Source organism: Crocodylus siamensis, chromosome 9 (assembly GCF_052110815.1).
Source record: "Crocodylus siamensis isolate JL-2025a chromosome 9, ASM5211081v1, whole genome shotgun sequence".
Lineage (NCBI taxonomy): Eukaryota > Metazoa > Chordata > Crocodylia > Crocodylidae > Crocodylus > Crocodylus siamensis.
Window position 1 is genome coordinate 42,181,151 of NC_143403.1, and position 17,789 is coordinate 42,198,939.

Below are 17,789 nucleotides of genomic sequence, written 5' to 3' on the forward strand. Positions count from 1 at the left end.
CTGTCATGAGCTCTGCCTGTGTTACAGCCTAGACAGTAGGGCTCTGATTTAGTCATAGCAAGGCCAGGGGTTGTTAACTGGTGACAAACTGGAGAGGGTTCGAGGAAGATCCATAGGCTTGGGAAAGCAAGCTGACAGGGAGACACTTGGGAGCTCCAGCCACAGCACCAAAGCACCTACCTGGGGAACAGAAATGTGGTACTAAGGGGCTCTGCAGTCTGGCAGACAAAGGCATAATGGGATTCCCTGGCTGGGGTTGGAACTACAAAATTCAGACTAGAAATAAGAGCAAGCACTGGTATTCAGGTACTGGCCATTGGAGCCCTTCACTAAGGATTGTGGGGAATGCCGGGGGGAGGGGAATAGGTGTCTAACAAATAAGTGCTAGTTCACCCAGGAATGGATGCAGGGTAGCCCTAAGGCCTGGGTTGTACACAGAGCCATATGGAATGACCCCAGTGTTTGCTTCTGGTCTTATGTGCTGGGAACAGGCATCCCTGTGACCTCAGCTAATGGGGCAGGGCCCATCTGCATTCTGCTGGAGGACATTTTGGGTGACTACATGTGACCTCTCAGGGTGCTGCACTGAGGAGCAGGGCAGGTCCCCCACTGGAAGGAAAAGGAACAAGCAGGGACTATTCTTGCAGGGGATAAACAGGACTCAGTCTCCCCAGCTGATACTCCTGCCATGGTCTGCCCCCTCCCTCAGTGGAGGGGCAGGCAGCACCAGCCATTCAGCCAGGGGCTGGAAACCAGTAGAGCATCTATGAGGAGGGCTAAGCCAGCGGCAGATGAGTGTGGGATGGGGATGACTGAGACACTCTGAGAGCTTGTGGAGGTGGGAAAGAGAAGGATGGCGTTGCTGGGGAGGAGGAAGGGAGCAAGGCTGGTGATGTGTTTGCCCTGAGAAGTACATGAAGGACAAGAGGCAAATAAGGCGAGTCCTGGGTTCCCTCAACTTTAGCTCCAGCTCCCTGAAGTGCCTTTTCTGACACATTTCCAGGTTTGGGCTACATGAGCTTGGGGCAGAAGGGTGCGGGGAGTGCACGGTTATAGAGAATACTCAAGAAGAAAAGTGTCAGGGACATTGTAGCTCTGGCCTGGGGCATATCACTTGACACCCCTCTCCTCCAGGCCTCTATGTCCCCACCTGCAAGCAGGGATGGTGCTCCCCAGCAGGGATGGTGCTCCCGGAGGCTGGGAGCTCTGCAGTCTGTCCCGCTGCAGTGTATGCCTGGAGTGCAGTAGATGATTTTGAAGGGGTGAAGCATCTGAAGTCTGTGTCTGCCTGTACCCTCAGGTGATGGCCACTGGTGTGAGGAGCCTGAGTGAGAGGCGGCACAGTGGGAAGGCCATGCCTGGGTTCTTCCTCTCCCAACTGGCAGCAGCTCTGGACAATCCAGCCATCACGGCTCTGGAGGTAAGGCTGTCTGAGGCAGAAGGTGGTGCTAAAAGAGTCTGCCACATGAAGAGAGCTCAGGGTGTTATTGGGGAGGGGGATGCCCCTCCTTCCCTCTCCGTCAGCTAGGAAGAGGGATTGGTACCTCTTCAAGCTGAGGTGCTGGACTGGGAGTTGGAAAAGCTCCTTGTGAGCGTGTCAGCTCCCTTGGGGCAGAGGCTGCTTCCCAGAAAGCAATCTGCCCAGTGCTTTGCCATCATGTCTTTCAATAGCCCTAGCAAAAGCTCTGTTTTGGTAAGCAGGTAGGACAGTGGGACAAGCTGCCTAGGGAAGCTGTGGAATCTCCTTCACAGGGAGGCTTCAGAAGAGGATGGATCAGCTTCTGTGATGGTAATAGGAATAGTGCACCCTGCACTGTGCAAGGGACTGGACTAAACACTTCTCACCCTATGACTCCATGGGCTTGTCTACACGTTCATTAATGCACAGTAGTTACTACACATTTAGTTTAGTACTTGGTTAATAAAGTACTAACTAAACATGCAGTACAGTAAAAGCTGCACTATCCGGCATCTTACAAGCCGGAATGCTCTACTAACCGGCATGCCGGCTTGTAAGATAAAGTGAAACTAGAAGTGCCCACTGGGGCACTTCCAGTTTCTCTGAGCCTCCACGGCCAGGGGCAAAGCAGCCTGTGCTGCTGAGCCCCCACGGCCCGGGGGCATAACAGGCTGCACAGGGCTGCACAGGGCCCACCTCCCTGTCCCGCAGGCCCTCCAGCGTTGATGTGGCAGGAGGGACAGGAATGCCGCAGGAGGGACGGAGGGAGAAGTGGCAGCTGGGGCCATTCAATTAACCGGCATATTTTGTTATCCAATATACCCCATTCCTGGGGCATGCCATTTAACAGAGCTTTTACTGTAACTAGTTACTGTGCAGCAGTGCTGGCGCACCGTTTTGTTGTGATGGTTACTGTGCAGTAGCCTAATAACACTGCAGAGTAGCTTATTACCACGTTTCTTGATTGGCACGTTACTGCACAGTATTATTAGGCTAATGTGTAGTAAGCATCTCATGTAAATGTGCCCTGTCAGAAGATATGCCCCATGAACCTCTGCCAGCTGTCTGTGTTTCAAGTTAATTTGTCTGACATGACAGCTGAGTAGGTCCTGGCTTGCTTGTTGGCTGGCTGTTCTGACAGTGTCCCACCACTGTAGCTTGCTCCAGGGATGCCACTTCATAAGTACACCAAGCTCAGCTGATGTGGCTCAGTATGGCCAATGGAGGGACCGGACTGCTGATCAGGGACTGGAAAACAGCAGCCTGGATTTCTGTGCTGTGTTTCTCATTGAAGCACAGAGCCATCATGACATGGCTTTATGCTCATTTCGCTGACAGCTACCACCACAGATCCTAGAGTTTGCTTGAGCTGCTGCCTGGCGAAGTGAAGCTCAAACAGGCCAGTTTAATTATGAGGTGAGACCCAGTCCCAGACTTGGAAGTGGCTGACTTGTCTCCCAGCACAAACCATGGCAGCCAAGGCCCTGTGCAAATGGCTGTACAGTGGAGTGGTTTCCTGATATAATGCACAAGCAAGAAATACCCAGTCCTAGTGCACTTGTTTAATGCAAATCTGGGTTTGGGGGAGTCCAAGAACTGCACTGAATGAACAGTCCCAGGCAACTGGTGTCCACACTGTGTGCTGGAAGAGAGAAGTTCAGTCCACTCCGCAGCTCTGTGCCTCAGTTTCCCTGTCTGCACATGGAAGAGAGCCCTGCTGACCCCGCTTCATTGAGGGTTGCAAGCTCATGGCATCTGTAGTGGGCCAAAAAGATAGAGTGCTTGAAGCTTTGCTGCGCCCAGGATGGTCACTGGGAATCAAGCCCTGCCCACTCCCTCCTGCTCCCTAGGGGAGTAGCTTGACGATGGCCTCTTGTTACGTCTCTTCCCAGTGGCATGAGGATGGGCGGGGAGTTGTTGTCCATCCGCACCTGTATGAAGAGGAGGTTCAGAAGCACAAGGACTTCTTCCCAGAGCTGAAGACCCTGCGGTCAGTCTCGATGCTCCAGGCCTGGCTGTTGACTGCTGGCTTCAGAGCCAAGGTGACAAAGTAAGTCCTACATTCCCCTGCACTCCTAAGCAGACAGCTACTAGCATCCTGCTGGGGCCACACACACGGGTCTGTTCCTAATGGCTGCAGAGACCAACACAAAGGCTGGAGGGGGAGGGATCCAGGCCAGAGGCTGGCACATGGCATCTCAGTGCTGGGGAATTGCTACACACCTGCTTAGATCTTTGTTCTGCTTAGAATTAAGAAACAAGGCTCTTCAATTTTTCGGGGCTGAACAGAGGTGACTAAAAAAGGAGAAAGTAGGTGATGGGAGAGGGAAGGAAGGACCTCAAGAGGCTGAGAGAAGGAAATCAGCAGCAGGAGAGCAGGAGATAGTGGAAACTGGGGTATAGTCTAGAGTGCTGGCATCAGAGCTAAGTCAGTGCCAGTGCCACGATATGCAGGCTTCTCCTGATGTGGTGCGGGAAGAGAATCTGTTGGGCTCAGTGTAGTGTGAGCATTGCAACAAGGGCTTGACCAGCCACCTATTCAGAGGCTGCCCTGCCCTTTGTCGTGGGATTTAACCCCCACTGTTTAGTCTTGGAGTTCTCAGGCTTAGCAGGGCACTGCCCAGGCTCAGAGATCGTGTTGAGGCAAGGGCTGTGCTATGCTAGGCTGGTCTGAAGGTGTTAGGCATTAAGGCAGTGACACCTCCCATCAGCGCAGAGCCTCTGATCTGCAGGGGGCAGGGAGGCAGTGGCATGGGCTAGCCAGCTGGTCTATGACTAGAGATGTGAAGGCCTAGAAAACCCCCCAGGTTTTTTCCATTTTTTTTCCCAAGGACCTTTTTCCATTTTTTCCAATGGAAAAATTGGAAATTTTGGGAAAAACTGAAAAAATCTCTCTTACGCAATGTTTTCTTTTAGAGTGATGTATGAAATGCTTTTTAAGACAAGGTTTTCAAATATTATTTATTGCAGCTGCCCTTTGCTCACTCCAAATGATTTCTAATAATTGTATAATATGAAGATGTTTTATGTAAGACAATCTATAGTATTAGATCATTACAATTACTATATATGGGAGAGGTGATACAACTCTCAAATCTAAGATAAAATTCTTCCCCCAGGGGGCACTGCCATCTGCACAGGAGGAAGGAAGGATCCAGGGCTGCCTTTGCTGGTGTACTTCTGCACTGCCTGGGGCCTTCCTTCCTCCAGTGACTTTGATCATTCACGAGTTTGAGTCTGGTTTTCTGGTCCTCCATCCTCTATTGATATGAAACCGGATACCTCTACGTCCTCTATTTTTCACTGCTTGGCCCACTCCCGCCGCTGACACCACCATGTTTGCCTGTGGGAGCTCTCCGCTTGGCCCGCCACCAACACTGCCACAGTTGCCTGTTTCCAAGAGTTTCCAAGTTTGGTGGAGATAGAGTAATATGTGTAGGGTGGCCATTTGTCCAGTTTTACAGAGGACAGTCTGGTTTTCTGGTCCTCCATCCTCTATTGATATGAAACCGGATGCCTCTATGTCCTCTATTTTTCACTGCTTGGCTCACTCCTGCCGCTGACACCACTGCGGCTGCCAATGGGAGCTCTCTGCTTGGCCCGCCACCAACACTGCCACAGTTGCCTGTGGGAGCTCCCCGCTAGCTGCTAGTTGCCATGTCCCTGTTGCCAACACCGCTGCCTGCAGGAGCTCACTGTGCTGCCCCACCCGAGCCTCAGGAGGCATGCAACGTTCAAGGTGGTGGGGACAATAACTGTCCTCTATTCTTGAGGTACCTTGATAGCCACCCTAAATATGTTCTCCTCCTGAGTCCTGACTAGGCCACTCAACCTGGTCACCTCTCCCCTCAAAGGACTGGGAGTAGACACTTGCAGCTCCCTGCTACAGGGGAACAAGCAGCTTAACAGTTTCTTCACACAAGCAAGAATGGCAATAAAGGCCTGTTGTGGGTAGCAAAGCCTCAGAGGAAAAAGAAGCCTAAAGATTTTGGTGGTGGAATGGAACCTGCCTCCTCCTGGACCCGGGGACCCTGAGAGCCACAGAAGTACCTAACAAACTGCATCTAGTAACACAAAGGAGCTGAAAGTAGACTTCTTGTTTATTAAAAGGTAAGCATTTCAATTTCTTTGAGTTCGGTATATTTTAAGTTAGTATATTTTCATAATTTATGTCATTTATAATGCAGTTCCTACCAATCTGATGCTTTCTAAGCAAATCACCCTCTACCCTTATCTTAACAGTGAAGTCAGGTCTGAGGGAAGGGGTGGTTCACAATTACCTTACTGAGGAGGGCTCCCCTTCATCATTTACTAAATTTTTCACATGCTATAGCTTAGTGTTTATGTATGTAACCTAGCTATTAAACTACTTATTTCTTTTTTTTCCCCCTTAGCAATATGGTGTGACCACGTTCTAACATTTGGAAGCATTTCCACACTGCAACTGCAAGTCATTCTGAAAACCCCCCTGTGTTTTGCCAGTAGTGTCAAATTAAATATGCATTTCTAAATGCTACCAGGATGACCAAACACTTCCTTGCATGTAAGAAGTGTCTTGCAGACATAAAAAAAATCTTTCATGAGTCTGAATGAAGCAGATCATGATGACAGTGGAAGTAGCACTTGAAAACATTCTTGATCCAGAAGTCCTCCTGCTTCTCCTGTAAAATCAGCATCACAAAGTGTCTCCCAGTCAACAATATCAGGTAAACAGATATCTCAACCAACTGTATCCAAAAGACTCCCAATAACCTCATTTGTAGACAAGGTGACACCTGAAAACCAAGAAAAAATTGACCAAACTCTTGCAGAGCAATCTGTGCTTCTGGGATGCCATTATCTATCAATCACTGAAAATGCACATTGGCAGGCAGCATTTAAATTATTAACACCATCATAACATTTGCCCAGCAGACATTCTTTGAGGTAGCCTATAGTAAGAGTTTGAACATGTAATGTCATCTGTGCACAAAAAAGTCAACAAAGCACTCTGTCCTGCAGTACTTACTGATAGGTGGACAAATGTATGGGAAAAAGGAATCATAAACTTTGTGATAACAACACCTCAACCAGTTTTTTAATAAAAGTATTGAAACAGGAGCAAACAGACATACTGAAGAGTATATCAGTAGTAAAATATGTGAAATCCTACAGAAGATTGCAAGTGGTAAAGTATTTGCTTTGCTGATTGACAACACAAGTAATATGAAAGCACCTTGGGAGATCATAATGGACAAATATCCACATATTACTGAACTAGGATGTGCTTCCCATGACCTAACCTTGCTTTTTAATGATTTTCATGAAGCTGGACACACTGCAAAAGATCTATAATAGAGCAAAATAAGTTATAAAATATGTAAAATTTACTCATATTGTCACTGCAATCTTTAAGAAGAAGCAGGAAGAAAAGAATGGGAAGAATAAAATGGTGAGACAAATGTTGTAGTAAAACTAGACGGGATGGGGGGGTGAACTCATTTGAAAGTTTACTAAAAAACAAAGAAATTGTTCAAGAAATAGCGATAACTGAGGAGTAGTCCGAAGCGTAAGGAACACTGTACTTGATGACGATGTCTTCTGGGTCCAGCTGCAGAACTCCCTGAAGATTCTGAAGCAGGGGCGGGCAATTATTTCAGGCGTAGGGCCACTTACTGAATTTTGGCAAGTCATCAAGGGCTGCATGACAGGCAGCCAGGAGCAGATAAATATTAATTTTCTAAATTTTTAGGAGCCACATCCAGCCCATGGGCCGCATTTTGCCCACCCCTGTTCTAAAGCCATTTTTTTCAGCAATCCCTGCATCTGGATCTGACAGACGTTCCTTACCTAAAGGCCCACATAAAATCAACTGTGTTTGGCAATATAAGTATATCTCCACTTACGAATACAGAACACGGAAAAGTAAAAGATTTCTTTCACAGGCAGGAAGAATTTTGTTGCCAGCCAATTTACACTGCTGCAAATCTTTTGGATCCAAGATTAAAAGGTAAAATGTTAGTGATGATAGCATTGCTACTGCATTTGACTGAATTACAAAACAAGCAACACACATAGGAATTGATGTTGGCAAGGTACTTTCAATTATTACAGACTACAGAACATCACCAGGTATTTGGACCAGGAGTGCAAACTGGGACTCTGCCAAGCATATTCCTCCTGCAACATGCTTGGAAGGCCATTGTATAACAGCCTCTGATTCCCCTTGCTTCTCAACTGCTTCAGATTCCTCCATCTTCTGCAGCACATGAAAGAAACTGGTCTGTGGTTGGAAATATACACATCAAATCAAGAAATAAACTACCTTGTGAATGAATAAAGAAGCTTGTTTCAATCCATGCAAACCTTCAGTTTTCTGAAGTCCATGAAGATAAAAATGAAGGTTCAGATTCAGAATCAGAAAATACTGGTATTTCAGAAACTAAACCTGACTCTGATTCAACAAAGAAACTTGTGATGCTAATAATTTCAAAGATATATTTGTTTGTTTAAAAGACATATTAGTTTCATGTGCTGAATTTTTTCTCCAGCCTTACAGGGATGGGGTTATTTTAGCTTTTTTTCCCTAAAAATATGAGTTTCTTCTGTTTCTGGAGAGTGTGGACTGTATGGAGGAGACTTTCTAAGTCCAGATAATAAAAACTTCCTTTTGTTTACTACAATGTTGAAGGTTTCTATTTTCAACTTTTATTTTTTTCCTAGTTCTCATGAACTGGCAAAAACCAGGACATGCTTAAGTACCTTAGGGTGCAGTAGCTTGTAGCTCCATCTGTAACAATAATTACAAATAATTAGTTTAAATGCCTTAGTTTTATTCAAATAATAGGCATTTATACTTTGAATTTTCATAAATATACCAAACATTTCAATTTTATGTGCTAATTCAGTTATACATAATACACTGTATGTTCTTAAAGTAGTAAAGTAAATGTAGATAGATAGGAAGATAAATATTGCATATGTTTTACTTTTTCCAAAAATTTCCATTTTTTTCTGGAAAAATGGGAAAAAACACTTTTTTTTTTCCATGGCATCAAAATTTCCAGAAATGTTATATCTCTATCTCTGATAAGAGAGTTCACTCAGAGCCAGCAATGAGGGTGAGGGAGGGGAGCCAGGTCACACAATGTGCCTGTTTAGCACAATGGAACATAGATAGCCCCTGGCGGCTTGAGGACATTCACTCAAAGACAGTCAAATCAGCCCAGGTGAGATGTGACCCAGAACCAGGATCCCTCAGGGCTACCAGGCAGCTGAGCCATGCTGGGCTACTGTGTTGCAGTTTCAGGCCCCAGGGACTTGGTGTCCATGGGGTAAGGATATCACCACAGCTGGCAGCCTCACTGGAGCAGCCAAAGGCTGTGGAGATGGGAAGGGGAGGGAGAAACCCTCTCCTTAGCAGGGCTGTCCCTGCAGCACATGGCTGAGCAATAGCTGTGGGTGGGAGGGGGCAGTGGCTGCATGGCCACTGCATTAAATACTAGTTTCAGTTTCATTCATGATAATCACATATCAAAGAGCAGACTCAGACCAGGCCCCCGCCCCAGCCTCTCCACAGGGATCACTGTGCAAGCATGCTATTGCACAGGAGAGGAGGCAGCCACCTGTGTCCCTATGGGATAAGGTATTTAGCATAGGGGTGGGCAAAATAGGGCCTGCAGGCCGAATCCGGCCTACCAGGCACTTTCATCCGGCCCGTGGCACCCACCAATGACTTGTATCCTGTCTAGTCCTTCTGACCACGAGGGTGGGAGCGAGGCACCCACATATAACCACCCCTTAGGGTTACCATCTCTCCAATTTCAAAAAAGAAGACACTTGTGGGAGGGAGAGGGAGGAGAGGGGGAAACTGTATCTAATTATGTAGGGGGCAGTAATATGTACCCCCCCCCGCCAGTGTCCCACACTCCCAACCTGCAATCCTTTGCTCCCTCCCAGTCCCAGCCCCTCACTCCTGACCTGGAGACCCTGTTCCCCCCAGCCCTGCTGCCCATGCATGTACACACACACGCACCTATCAGCAGCTGCCAGGGCCCCACACGCAGAGCACATAATCTCCTGACAGCCATTCAGCTTGCTCCTCTGCCCCCAGCCCAAAGCAAAAGCAGAGGCAAAGCAAAAACCAGGACATTTGATTGCATTTTAAAAAATCTGCCCAGTTGGGAGGACAAGGGGCCGGACGTGTGGTAACCCTACCCTATTGTGCCTCACTCCCACCCTCGTAGGTGGAAGGGCCTGGCCAGCATGCAGCTTCTGGGTGAAGCTGCTGCTGCCACTGCTGCAGCCACTGCAGCACCCGCTTGGCCTCCCTGGCATCCCGCACGCTCCAGGCAACAGGCAGGGAGGTGGCAGGGGAGGGGGCAGGGGCAAGCTTCAGCTGGTGGGGAGCATGGAGTGTGGGGCTAGGGCTGGCGGCAGAACAGAGCCTGTGTCCAGGGGGGCGGCAGCAGTGTGGCACTCGGGTGGGCAGGGCGTAGGTGTGAGGAAGGGTGGGGGGCGTGGGCCCCCCCATATACTTCCTCCATGATGTGCAGCCCCCGCAGGCAATGGCAGCAGCAGGAGGCAGGGGACACTGGTGCCTGGTGCGCGTGGCTCCAGCCAGTGATGCACGTGGGGGCAAGCAGCACAATTTGCCCACCCTGCCTCTGTTATGGGGAGCTCCCCACTGCGCACATGGAGCTCCTGCACTCATGTACCACTGGAGGGAAGCTCCACATGCTGGAGACAGGTGTCTTTGCTACTCCCTGTTGTGCAGGTCCTGGGACCCCGCAGGGAAGCAGGAGCCAGGACTCCCAGACTCCACCCCCCCACACACCCTCCCCACACAATATTCAAGACTAAGACTTTATTTTTGGGTTATTATGCAATCACCTCTATATATAGTAGCAAACACAAATCATGACAAAAATATTTTTTGTAATAAACTTAAAATATGGTATAGTAGGTGTTTGACTTTTAGTGTATGACTTAGTCTTTTTCTGGTTCTAAGATGACAACCCTCCCCTCCCAAATGGAGTATTACTGGGGTGCCAGGGGAGGGACTTCTGGTCATGGGTTAGAGGGCGGGACTTCTGGTCTCAAGATGGCAATCAGGGGTCAGGGCACCTGTCAAAGGCCGAGGCTACCCATGTGGCCCTTGACAGCTCACCAAACCTGGTCAAGCAGCCCTCTAGCCAAAATAATTGCTTGCGCTTGAGTTAGCAAAGTTTACAGATTTGTTGGAATCTGACAGGCTGCACCATAAGCACTTCTGCTAGACCTTGAACTTGTGAGCTCTAGGCTGTCAACCAGGCAGCATAATGCCCATGCCACCCCAGACCCTCAGAGCTCACCTCGAGTAGCCCGGGAGACAGCAGCTGCTGTGTCAGCAGTGCCTGGGCTTGTGTTAGGTGCGCCTAGCAAATCCCCTTGGCCCCACACTGTGTTGCTCAGTCAGCTGGAGGGGTATACTGGAGAAAGAAGGGGTAGACAGGTCAGTAGAGGCAGGGAACATGCCAGGAAGAAGACACGTGCAGCAGATCTGTAAGGGGTATCAGAACCAGGGCTGCTTTCCTCAGGCTGGATACAGTAAGAATCACCCACTGCATCATTCACTTGCACCTGAACAAGAGCTCCAGAAGAAGCTGGCAAATCAAAACAGCAGCACACTCCCCCGAGGGCAGAGCAGGCACCCAGGGAGGGGACTACAAGGTTCTGTTCTCTGTGCTCTGCAATTGCCTCAATTCTGCCCATAGGCAATTCACTTCCCAGCTCTGTGCCTCAGTTTCCCTGTTTGCACATGGAGGAGGGGCTTGCTGATCCCTCTTCATTGAGGGCTGCCAGCTTATGGGGGCTGTAGTGGCCAGAAGGCAAAGGGCAGAGTGCTTGAAGCTTTGCTGAGCCCAGGATGGTCACTGAGAATTAAGCTTTGCCCAGTCCTTGTGCCCTGTGCACACCTGAGCCCAGCAACTGGATGGAGCAGGCAGTTTAAGGGTCCCGAGTGCCTGCCCCAGTGCTGCTCTCAGGCTCTCAGACTGGGGTATGTGCTCAGGAGAGCTCTGCCCACATGCTGGGCCCAAGGGAGGGGAGGGGTGTGGGGGCAGGGTTTGACTATCAGTGATGGCCTGGGCACAGCAGGGAGGTAGTACAGACAGGCCCATTGTGCCAGAAGGCTTTCAGCAGACTTGCACTGACTACCTGAGAGGGACTTTCCAGGGGGCTGCTCCACCCTGGCTGGAAGCAGGTCAGCTTTGCATTATCATAAGATGAAACCGGCAGGTCACCTGGGTAGCCGCTGAGGACAGCAAGAGGCATTTCCTGCCTTGAGGTGCCCTTCCTTGTTCCCTCGGCCACCACTCCCTGCCTTTGCTTTCTGTCCCACAGGGCCAAATCTGACATCCTCATTTTCCAGCACTCCGACTTCAGGAAGTTGCCTCCCAGGGCAGAGGAAGTGGATGGTCCCAGTGCCGAGCCTGGACCCAGCCCCAGGCAGCACAAGAAAGCCAAGAAAAGGAAGAGCATGTCTGATCTTACTGCCTCCGCAGGCAGTGCAGCAGGAGCTCTGTCCTCAGACACCCCAGGCACAGACAGTAAGTGCAGGCAATGTCACCACAGCCACAGGGCCGGGGCCTGGGCTTGGGCAGAGGAAGAAAGCACACGTTAGTCTCAGTTATGCCTCCCAGTGCCTGGCTGTGCCTTTTCAGGTACTGCCCATGCCAGTGTAAGCTGCTGCTAGAGGCACAGTTGGTTGGTCCACAGCAAAAGAAAGAGACCTGCCACTGCTGCCAGCTAAGGCAGCAGCTCAGGTCAGCGGAGGAAGGTTGTGGTTTTGGTGCAGAAGGGCAAGGCTCCAGGCTGGGCTCTCCAGCGCTGGCGAGTGTCAGTTCAAGTCCAGGTAGCTGTTGCCCCCTGACTGCATGGTCCTTGCAGGGCCTGACTACATGCATGCCTGACTCTAATGAGCAGTACCGTGGACACCATGTCCTCCTAGAAATGGACCCTCTGCAGTTGGGAGAAGTCCTGCTTACCATTGAGCATATGGGCAGGAACCCACCAAGATACTGGGGGCCAAACCCAGGGGCCAGATTCTGCTTACGCCCCTTCCCCATGTCCTTCCCTCACCATCCCATCCTGCAACTGAGAGACGGCTTCCCTGCTCTCTGGAGGGGAGCGGGGTCAGACCCAGAGACGCTGCTTCCACATCTCCACTCCAGAGGGAGGAGTGGAGCCTTCTGCCCCTCTACTGCTGTCACTACCACAATGGGGGAAGCTTGGGGCTACTGAGGGGAGTAAGAGACTGCCCAGCTGGGGGAATTATACTGCAGGAGCCCCAATTGCCTCCCTCCTGCAGGGCACCATGGCAGAGATCCCCAGCTCCAGGGAGGGAATCATGTGTCCAAGCCTACTCCCTATCTCCTCAGGACTGGCATTATTATTGTATGTCTTACAGTAGCACCAAAAGACCTGGCCCCATTGTACCCCATGCTGCACAGGCACAGTGAGAGACAGCCCCCACATAGAGGGTCTAATGAGACGAGATAGACACAAGGTGTGGAGGGCAGGACAGTCGTGCCCACTGTGAGGACAGAGGCTTGCCTGGGGTCACTCAGGCATCTGTGGGAACTCCCCCCAGGCCCTCTGAGGCCTCAGCACAAGCCATCACCTCCTCAAGATGTCTGCTCTATTCCTGGCTCTGATAGTGATTTGTGGGGAACTTGGGGCATATTCCTGTGCCCGCTGTACCTCCGTTTCCCCCTCTGTGGCTCAGGGCTGACAGCCCCTAGGCCCTGCTGCCTGCTGAGGCACTGCTACACCCTGCTGGTAAAATCCAGAGACAGGGTGGGACAGTGTCACAGAGCTGCTGTTACACCTGCCCCAGGGAGACCACAGCGCCTGCGACCCTTATACCAGTACATCAACTATGACAACCCGGAGATGAACATGCTGTCGGAGGAGGAGGGGGACACACCAGAGACAGCTGCCCCAGGAGAGGCTACCACAGGGGTGGGGAAGGCAACAGCCAATGTGCTGGAGGGATCTGGACAAACAGGTAATGGAGAAGGAGCTGAGACGGGGCTGTCAGAGATGTGGCAACTGGCATGGGAGCTGTCTGCCCAGAGTCTATAACGGGGTGGGAGGGACAGAAAGAGGGAGGGCAGAGCCTGAGGGGAATAGAGAGAGGAAGAGAGATGCCCCAGCACCAAAAACTGATGAGTGCCCATGAGCAGCTGTGTGCATGGCGTGTGCCTGTGCAGTCACCACCCCCGCATGTACATTCTGCCACACCAAAAGGCTGCGTGTGTGCATGTAAGTGCCAATGGGCACCAAACACCTGCCTTAGATGCCTGGGAGGCTCCTACCTGGAGAGGACTGGCAAAATCCCTCCGGCTTTGGTGGAAGCAGAGTAAGTGCTGAGTCCAGGGCAGCTGGAGAGAGCCTGATTGTTCAGCACTGGTTGGCACTGAAGAGTCAGCAGCTAGACAAGCTTGGATACTGATCGGGGCCAGGCCTGGACCAGGCAGCTCCTATGATCACCATCCATAGCTCTGCCATGGGGACTTGCATTGTGCAGCACAGGGGGCTGTGACAAAGTCAGGCAAGCACTGTCCCTAGCCTGTCACAGGAGAATTGAAGGCACAGGATGGTGAAGAGACTTGCCTGTGGTGATAAGAAGGCCAGCAGCAGAGCTGGGAACAGACACCAGGCCTCCTATTCCCAGCCCAGAGGCTGGGGACTGCCCCATCCTGTCCCCCTCTGTACTGTGGACTCAGTGGTAGGTAGGTACGAGCAGGTGGCTGAGGACTGACCCTCAGTCAAGAAAGAGGGCGGACTGCCAGCTGGGCTGCATGTGACACAGCTGGGTGTAGCTGCCTGTGGCAATGGAAGGTGGCACTGCAGTTCTCAGAGCTATGGCAATATTGTGGGCAGTAGTGGCGGAGGTGCCCTGGGCACAGCAAGCATGTAGGTCTGTTTTCTGCCCTTGTCAAGTAGCCCAAGATGTCTTGGGCTGAGCTCAGCTGTGTCAAAGAAGGAGCCCAGAGCTCTGTGCCACGGCCCTGTTTCACAGCATCTGTGCCTCGGTGTTCCCCTCTGTGAACACTCACGCACTTTCCCACAGAGTAGCAGGGGCTGATGCATGAGCAACGCCAGGATGAGCCCGAAGGCACAGAGCTGCTTCTGGCTGAGTCACACCCAGGACAGATGCCCTCCCAGCACTGTCATTGCTGCTGGGTGGAGCTCTTTCCCAGGAGTGGAGCTGGACCGTGGCTTCTATCACCATAAGCATCACTGTGCCCTGGCTGCTTCTGGGAGTATAGCCTGCTGCTTAGGGGGAGCTTAGGGCAAGGCCTGTGCCCAGGCTCTAGACAGGAAATATGCCCAGGAAGCTTTGCCTGCCTGGAAGCCCTGGTGGGCTGGGCTGAGCTGTATTTCCCCAGCCTGGTCCTCCATACTGGAGGGACTACTCTTGTCCCAGACACTCAGATCTGCCATGCTCCATTTGCTCCCTCCCACCACTGCCCTGAGCTGGTCTTCCTGGAGGTCTGCTCTGCAAACCATGGGGTGACAAAGACACATATGGCAGAATAAGCTACAAAACTCAAGAAGGGACATCTTCAGTGCCTACAGTAGCTCAACAGCTCCTGCTTGTCCCTACGAGCCCTGCCTTGGCATCGCATAGATAAAACTGAGAGGAGGGGCTAAGCACCCCCCTGGCCACAGGCTGCTCTGCATGGCAGAGCAGAGCTGTCCTTTAAACATCTGCAAAGTCCAGTGGCTTGAGCCAGCAGGTCCAAGATGACCTGGGTCAGTGTCTGTGCAGCCTCAGCTAGGAAAAGCAGCACTGTGCCATTAGCTTTTGTTCTCAGCTGTAGCTTTGCCACAGCTCTGGCTCTGCTCCAGCTCCAGCTGCTCAGGCCTGACCTGAGTCTGACACTATTTCAAATTCAGCAGCAGCCTGCAGTGGAGTCTTTTCCCTCACAGTTGCTGGGGACCAGCCATAAATTAGTTAAGACAAGAGAGGAAGAAGGTGCCCAGGCACAGCTCAAACTGCCCTTTCTGCAACCAAAGGCAGCAAGACACCAGCTGCCCCATATCCCAGTCCCTCCCCATTAGCTTAGAAAGCTGCAGATCATCAGGGCTCTAATACCTGCTGCCAAATGACTCCTAGGTGGCAGGACAAATTCCATACAGGAGACCTACTTGGCACAGGATACAGCTGAGCCTGTCCCATCACCTTGCTACATGTGTCCCATCCACACTTGCCAAGAACCAGGATCAGCTAATTCCAGCTGATTGACTACACCAAGTAGACAGACCACACCAAACATCTGCCTGTCTCATCAATCATCACAGATGGTGGGAGGCCTGAACAGACCTTTCTCAGAAGAGGGAGTCTTTCTGTTCACCCTTCTGGCCACCAACTGGTGCAAACAAGCATCTCCCTCCCCATTTCCCCCACATGTAGGAAGCACAATGATGTAAGCTCAGCTGTCCATGTCAGCACAGATTCTTCCCCCTCTCCCCATTACAGGTGAGAAGGGCAGTAACCCAGCAATCTGCTCCCTGGGAACTCCAGCCCCATCTGAGGTGGACAAGTCAACTCAAGTTGCCATCAATAAGATGCTCAGTGTCTGTGCAGCTCACCTGGTGCCTCCACTCTCACCACAGCATAATTGCACAGACTGAGGTTTCCCACTGTGCTGGCTCAGCATAAAACAAACATGGGACGGGCTGTTGTCTGGCGCTAGAGCAAATGCTTTAGGAAGCTGGCTGAGTACTCCTAGTAAAAGCTCCTTTTCTTTATAAAATGCCAGGGCATCTTCCCACCCCTGCTCATTGTGGCTGGAGCTGAGGATTTACATTCATGCCCTCATCACTCATTTATGAAATAAAGGAAGCTTGTAAAAGTGCTGACTGCATAGTGCCTGGAGGTACAGACTAATGGATGGACAGCGCTGAGGTACAAGGCAGCCATTCAGTTGAGTGCTGTCATGCCTGCAAGACAATGGAGGCTGAGGTTGAGAGTAGCTCATTCCAAACACTTCACATTAAAATTTAGAAAGGGAAGATAGAAAGTGCATTGTCTGAAGCCTGAATGCACCCCTGTAGCTGCCTGAATTTGTGCCTGGAGCAGGACTCAGCACAGCTTATTACATTATTGGGGAAATCAAGCTCTTCAGCCCAAGCAAAACTTGGCCAAGGACTCCCACAGCCCCAGCATTACTATTTGTCAGGAGACAGTCTCAGAGATGCAATAGCATGTTGCTTATGGGAGCAGTGATGGCCCTTCGTGAATAGCAGAGGGGTGGGATACTTCATGTTTGGAAAAGGGAGGCAAGGGGCTGCAGAGGGAATCTCCCAGTGACAGAACGTGGTAGAGTCACACATCAGGTTAGGGGAATCATCTCTCTGCTAGTGCCCTAGAGAGCTGCCCCCAAGAGATGAGAGTCCAAATACCATCTCTAGCCTAAAGTTAACCAGCTCACATTTCTCCTCTTTTCTCACTCCTGTTGTTTGTTCCTACCTCCCTGGAGTCTTTCCTGTCCTTCTGGGATCATTGGAACATACCTGGAAGGGGTTTTGGTGCCCATCTCTTATGCCCGCACAAGAAGCACTGTGGTCTTTAAGCTTCCCCACCCTACTCTACATTTATACCTTTTGTTGCACAAGGCAATCTTGGCATATTTAAGCCTTGTCAGTTCAAGAATTATCTTCCAAACAGGCATAAACCTAGCAGGAAATATGCCAAAAAGGTCACCCCTGTATAAACACACCTGCTTTGGGTAAGCTCTGCAGGTCCTGTCTTTAAGTCACACCATGACACCAACCAAGATCAGAGCCCCATTGCACTAGGTATTGTACAAAGAGAGACAGACACGGTGCAAGTATACATGCCATTAAGACCATGGGATAAACTCCAGCAGTTTGTGCCAGAGTCAGCTGCTCCCAGGCACAGTGCATGCATATGTGCCTGTGACCACAGCAGTTTGAGCTGGGGTGGAGCAGCCATGTGCTGGCAGCAGGCTGCGGGGGGTCAGCCCCTGGCTCTCAGTGGCAGCACCAGCAAGCGTCAGGGCCAGCTGGGACACAAGAGAACTGAAACTGTGGAGCCATACGGCTGACCCACTCTCCACTCCTGCCTAGGTTGCTGCCAGCCCAAAGCTGTTCTGCCCTGGCTCAAACTACTGCAGTCCTGGTCATCATCTACACATGCGTTTCTGCACAGTAAATGACTCTGCTGCAAGATAGTAGTGTCAGGGACAGTACTATCTGACAGTGGAGTTAATTAACTTACTGTGCTTTAGTACTGGCGTATGTGTAGATTGTGATGCTTTACTGCAGAACTAATTGG

General features: G+C 50.8%; 1 protein-coding gene across 1 annotated transcript; it reads left to right on the forward strand.

The window, feature by feature from the left end:
* Positions 1-1,303: 1,303 nt before the first annotated feature.
* On the forward strand, positions 1,304-17,638 carry C9H16orf86 (chromosome 9 C16orf86 homolog). Its single transcript, XM_090063949.1, has 6 exons — positions 1,304-1,420; positions 3,352-3,509; positions 11,822-12,027; positions 12,142-12,158; positions 12,980-13,556; positions 15,939-17,638. Exons 1-6 carry the CDS (start codon positions 1,304-1,306, stop codon positions 16,121-16,123), a joined length of 1,260 nt encoding a protein of 419 aa, XP_089920075.1. The 3' UTR covers positions 16,124-17,638.
* Positions 17,639-17,789: the final 151 nt, after the last annotated feature.

Bases quoted from the DNA above. Each gene is read 5' to 3' on its own strand.
- C9H16orf86 (XM_090063949.1), top strand. From the start codon at position 1,304: ATGGCCACTGGTGTGAGGAGCCTGAGTGAGAGGCGGCACAGTGGGAAG. The intron at 1,421-3,351 runs GTAAGGCTGTCT...GTCTCTTCCCAG, and splicing joins CAGCCATCACGGCTCTGGAG to TGGCATGAGGATGGGCGGGG. The intron at 13,557-15,938 runs GTCTATAACGGG...TGTCCATGTCAG, and splicing joins ATGGGAGCTGTCTGCCCAGA to CACAGATTCTTCCCCCTCTC.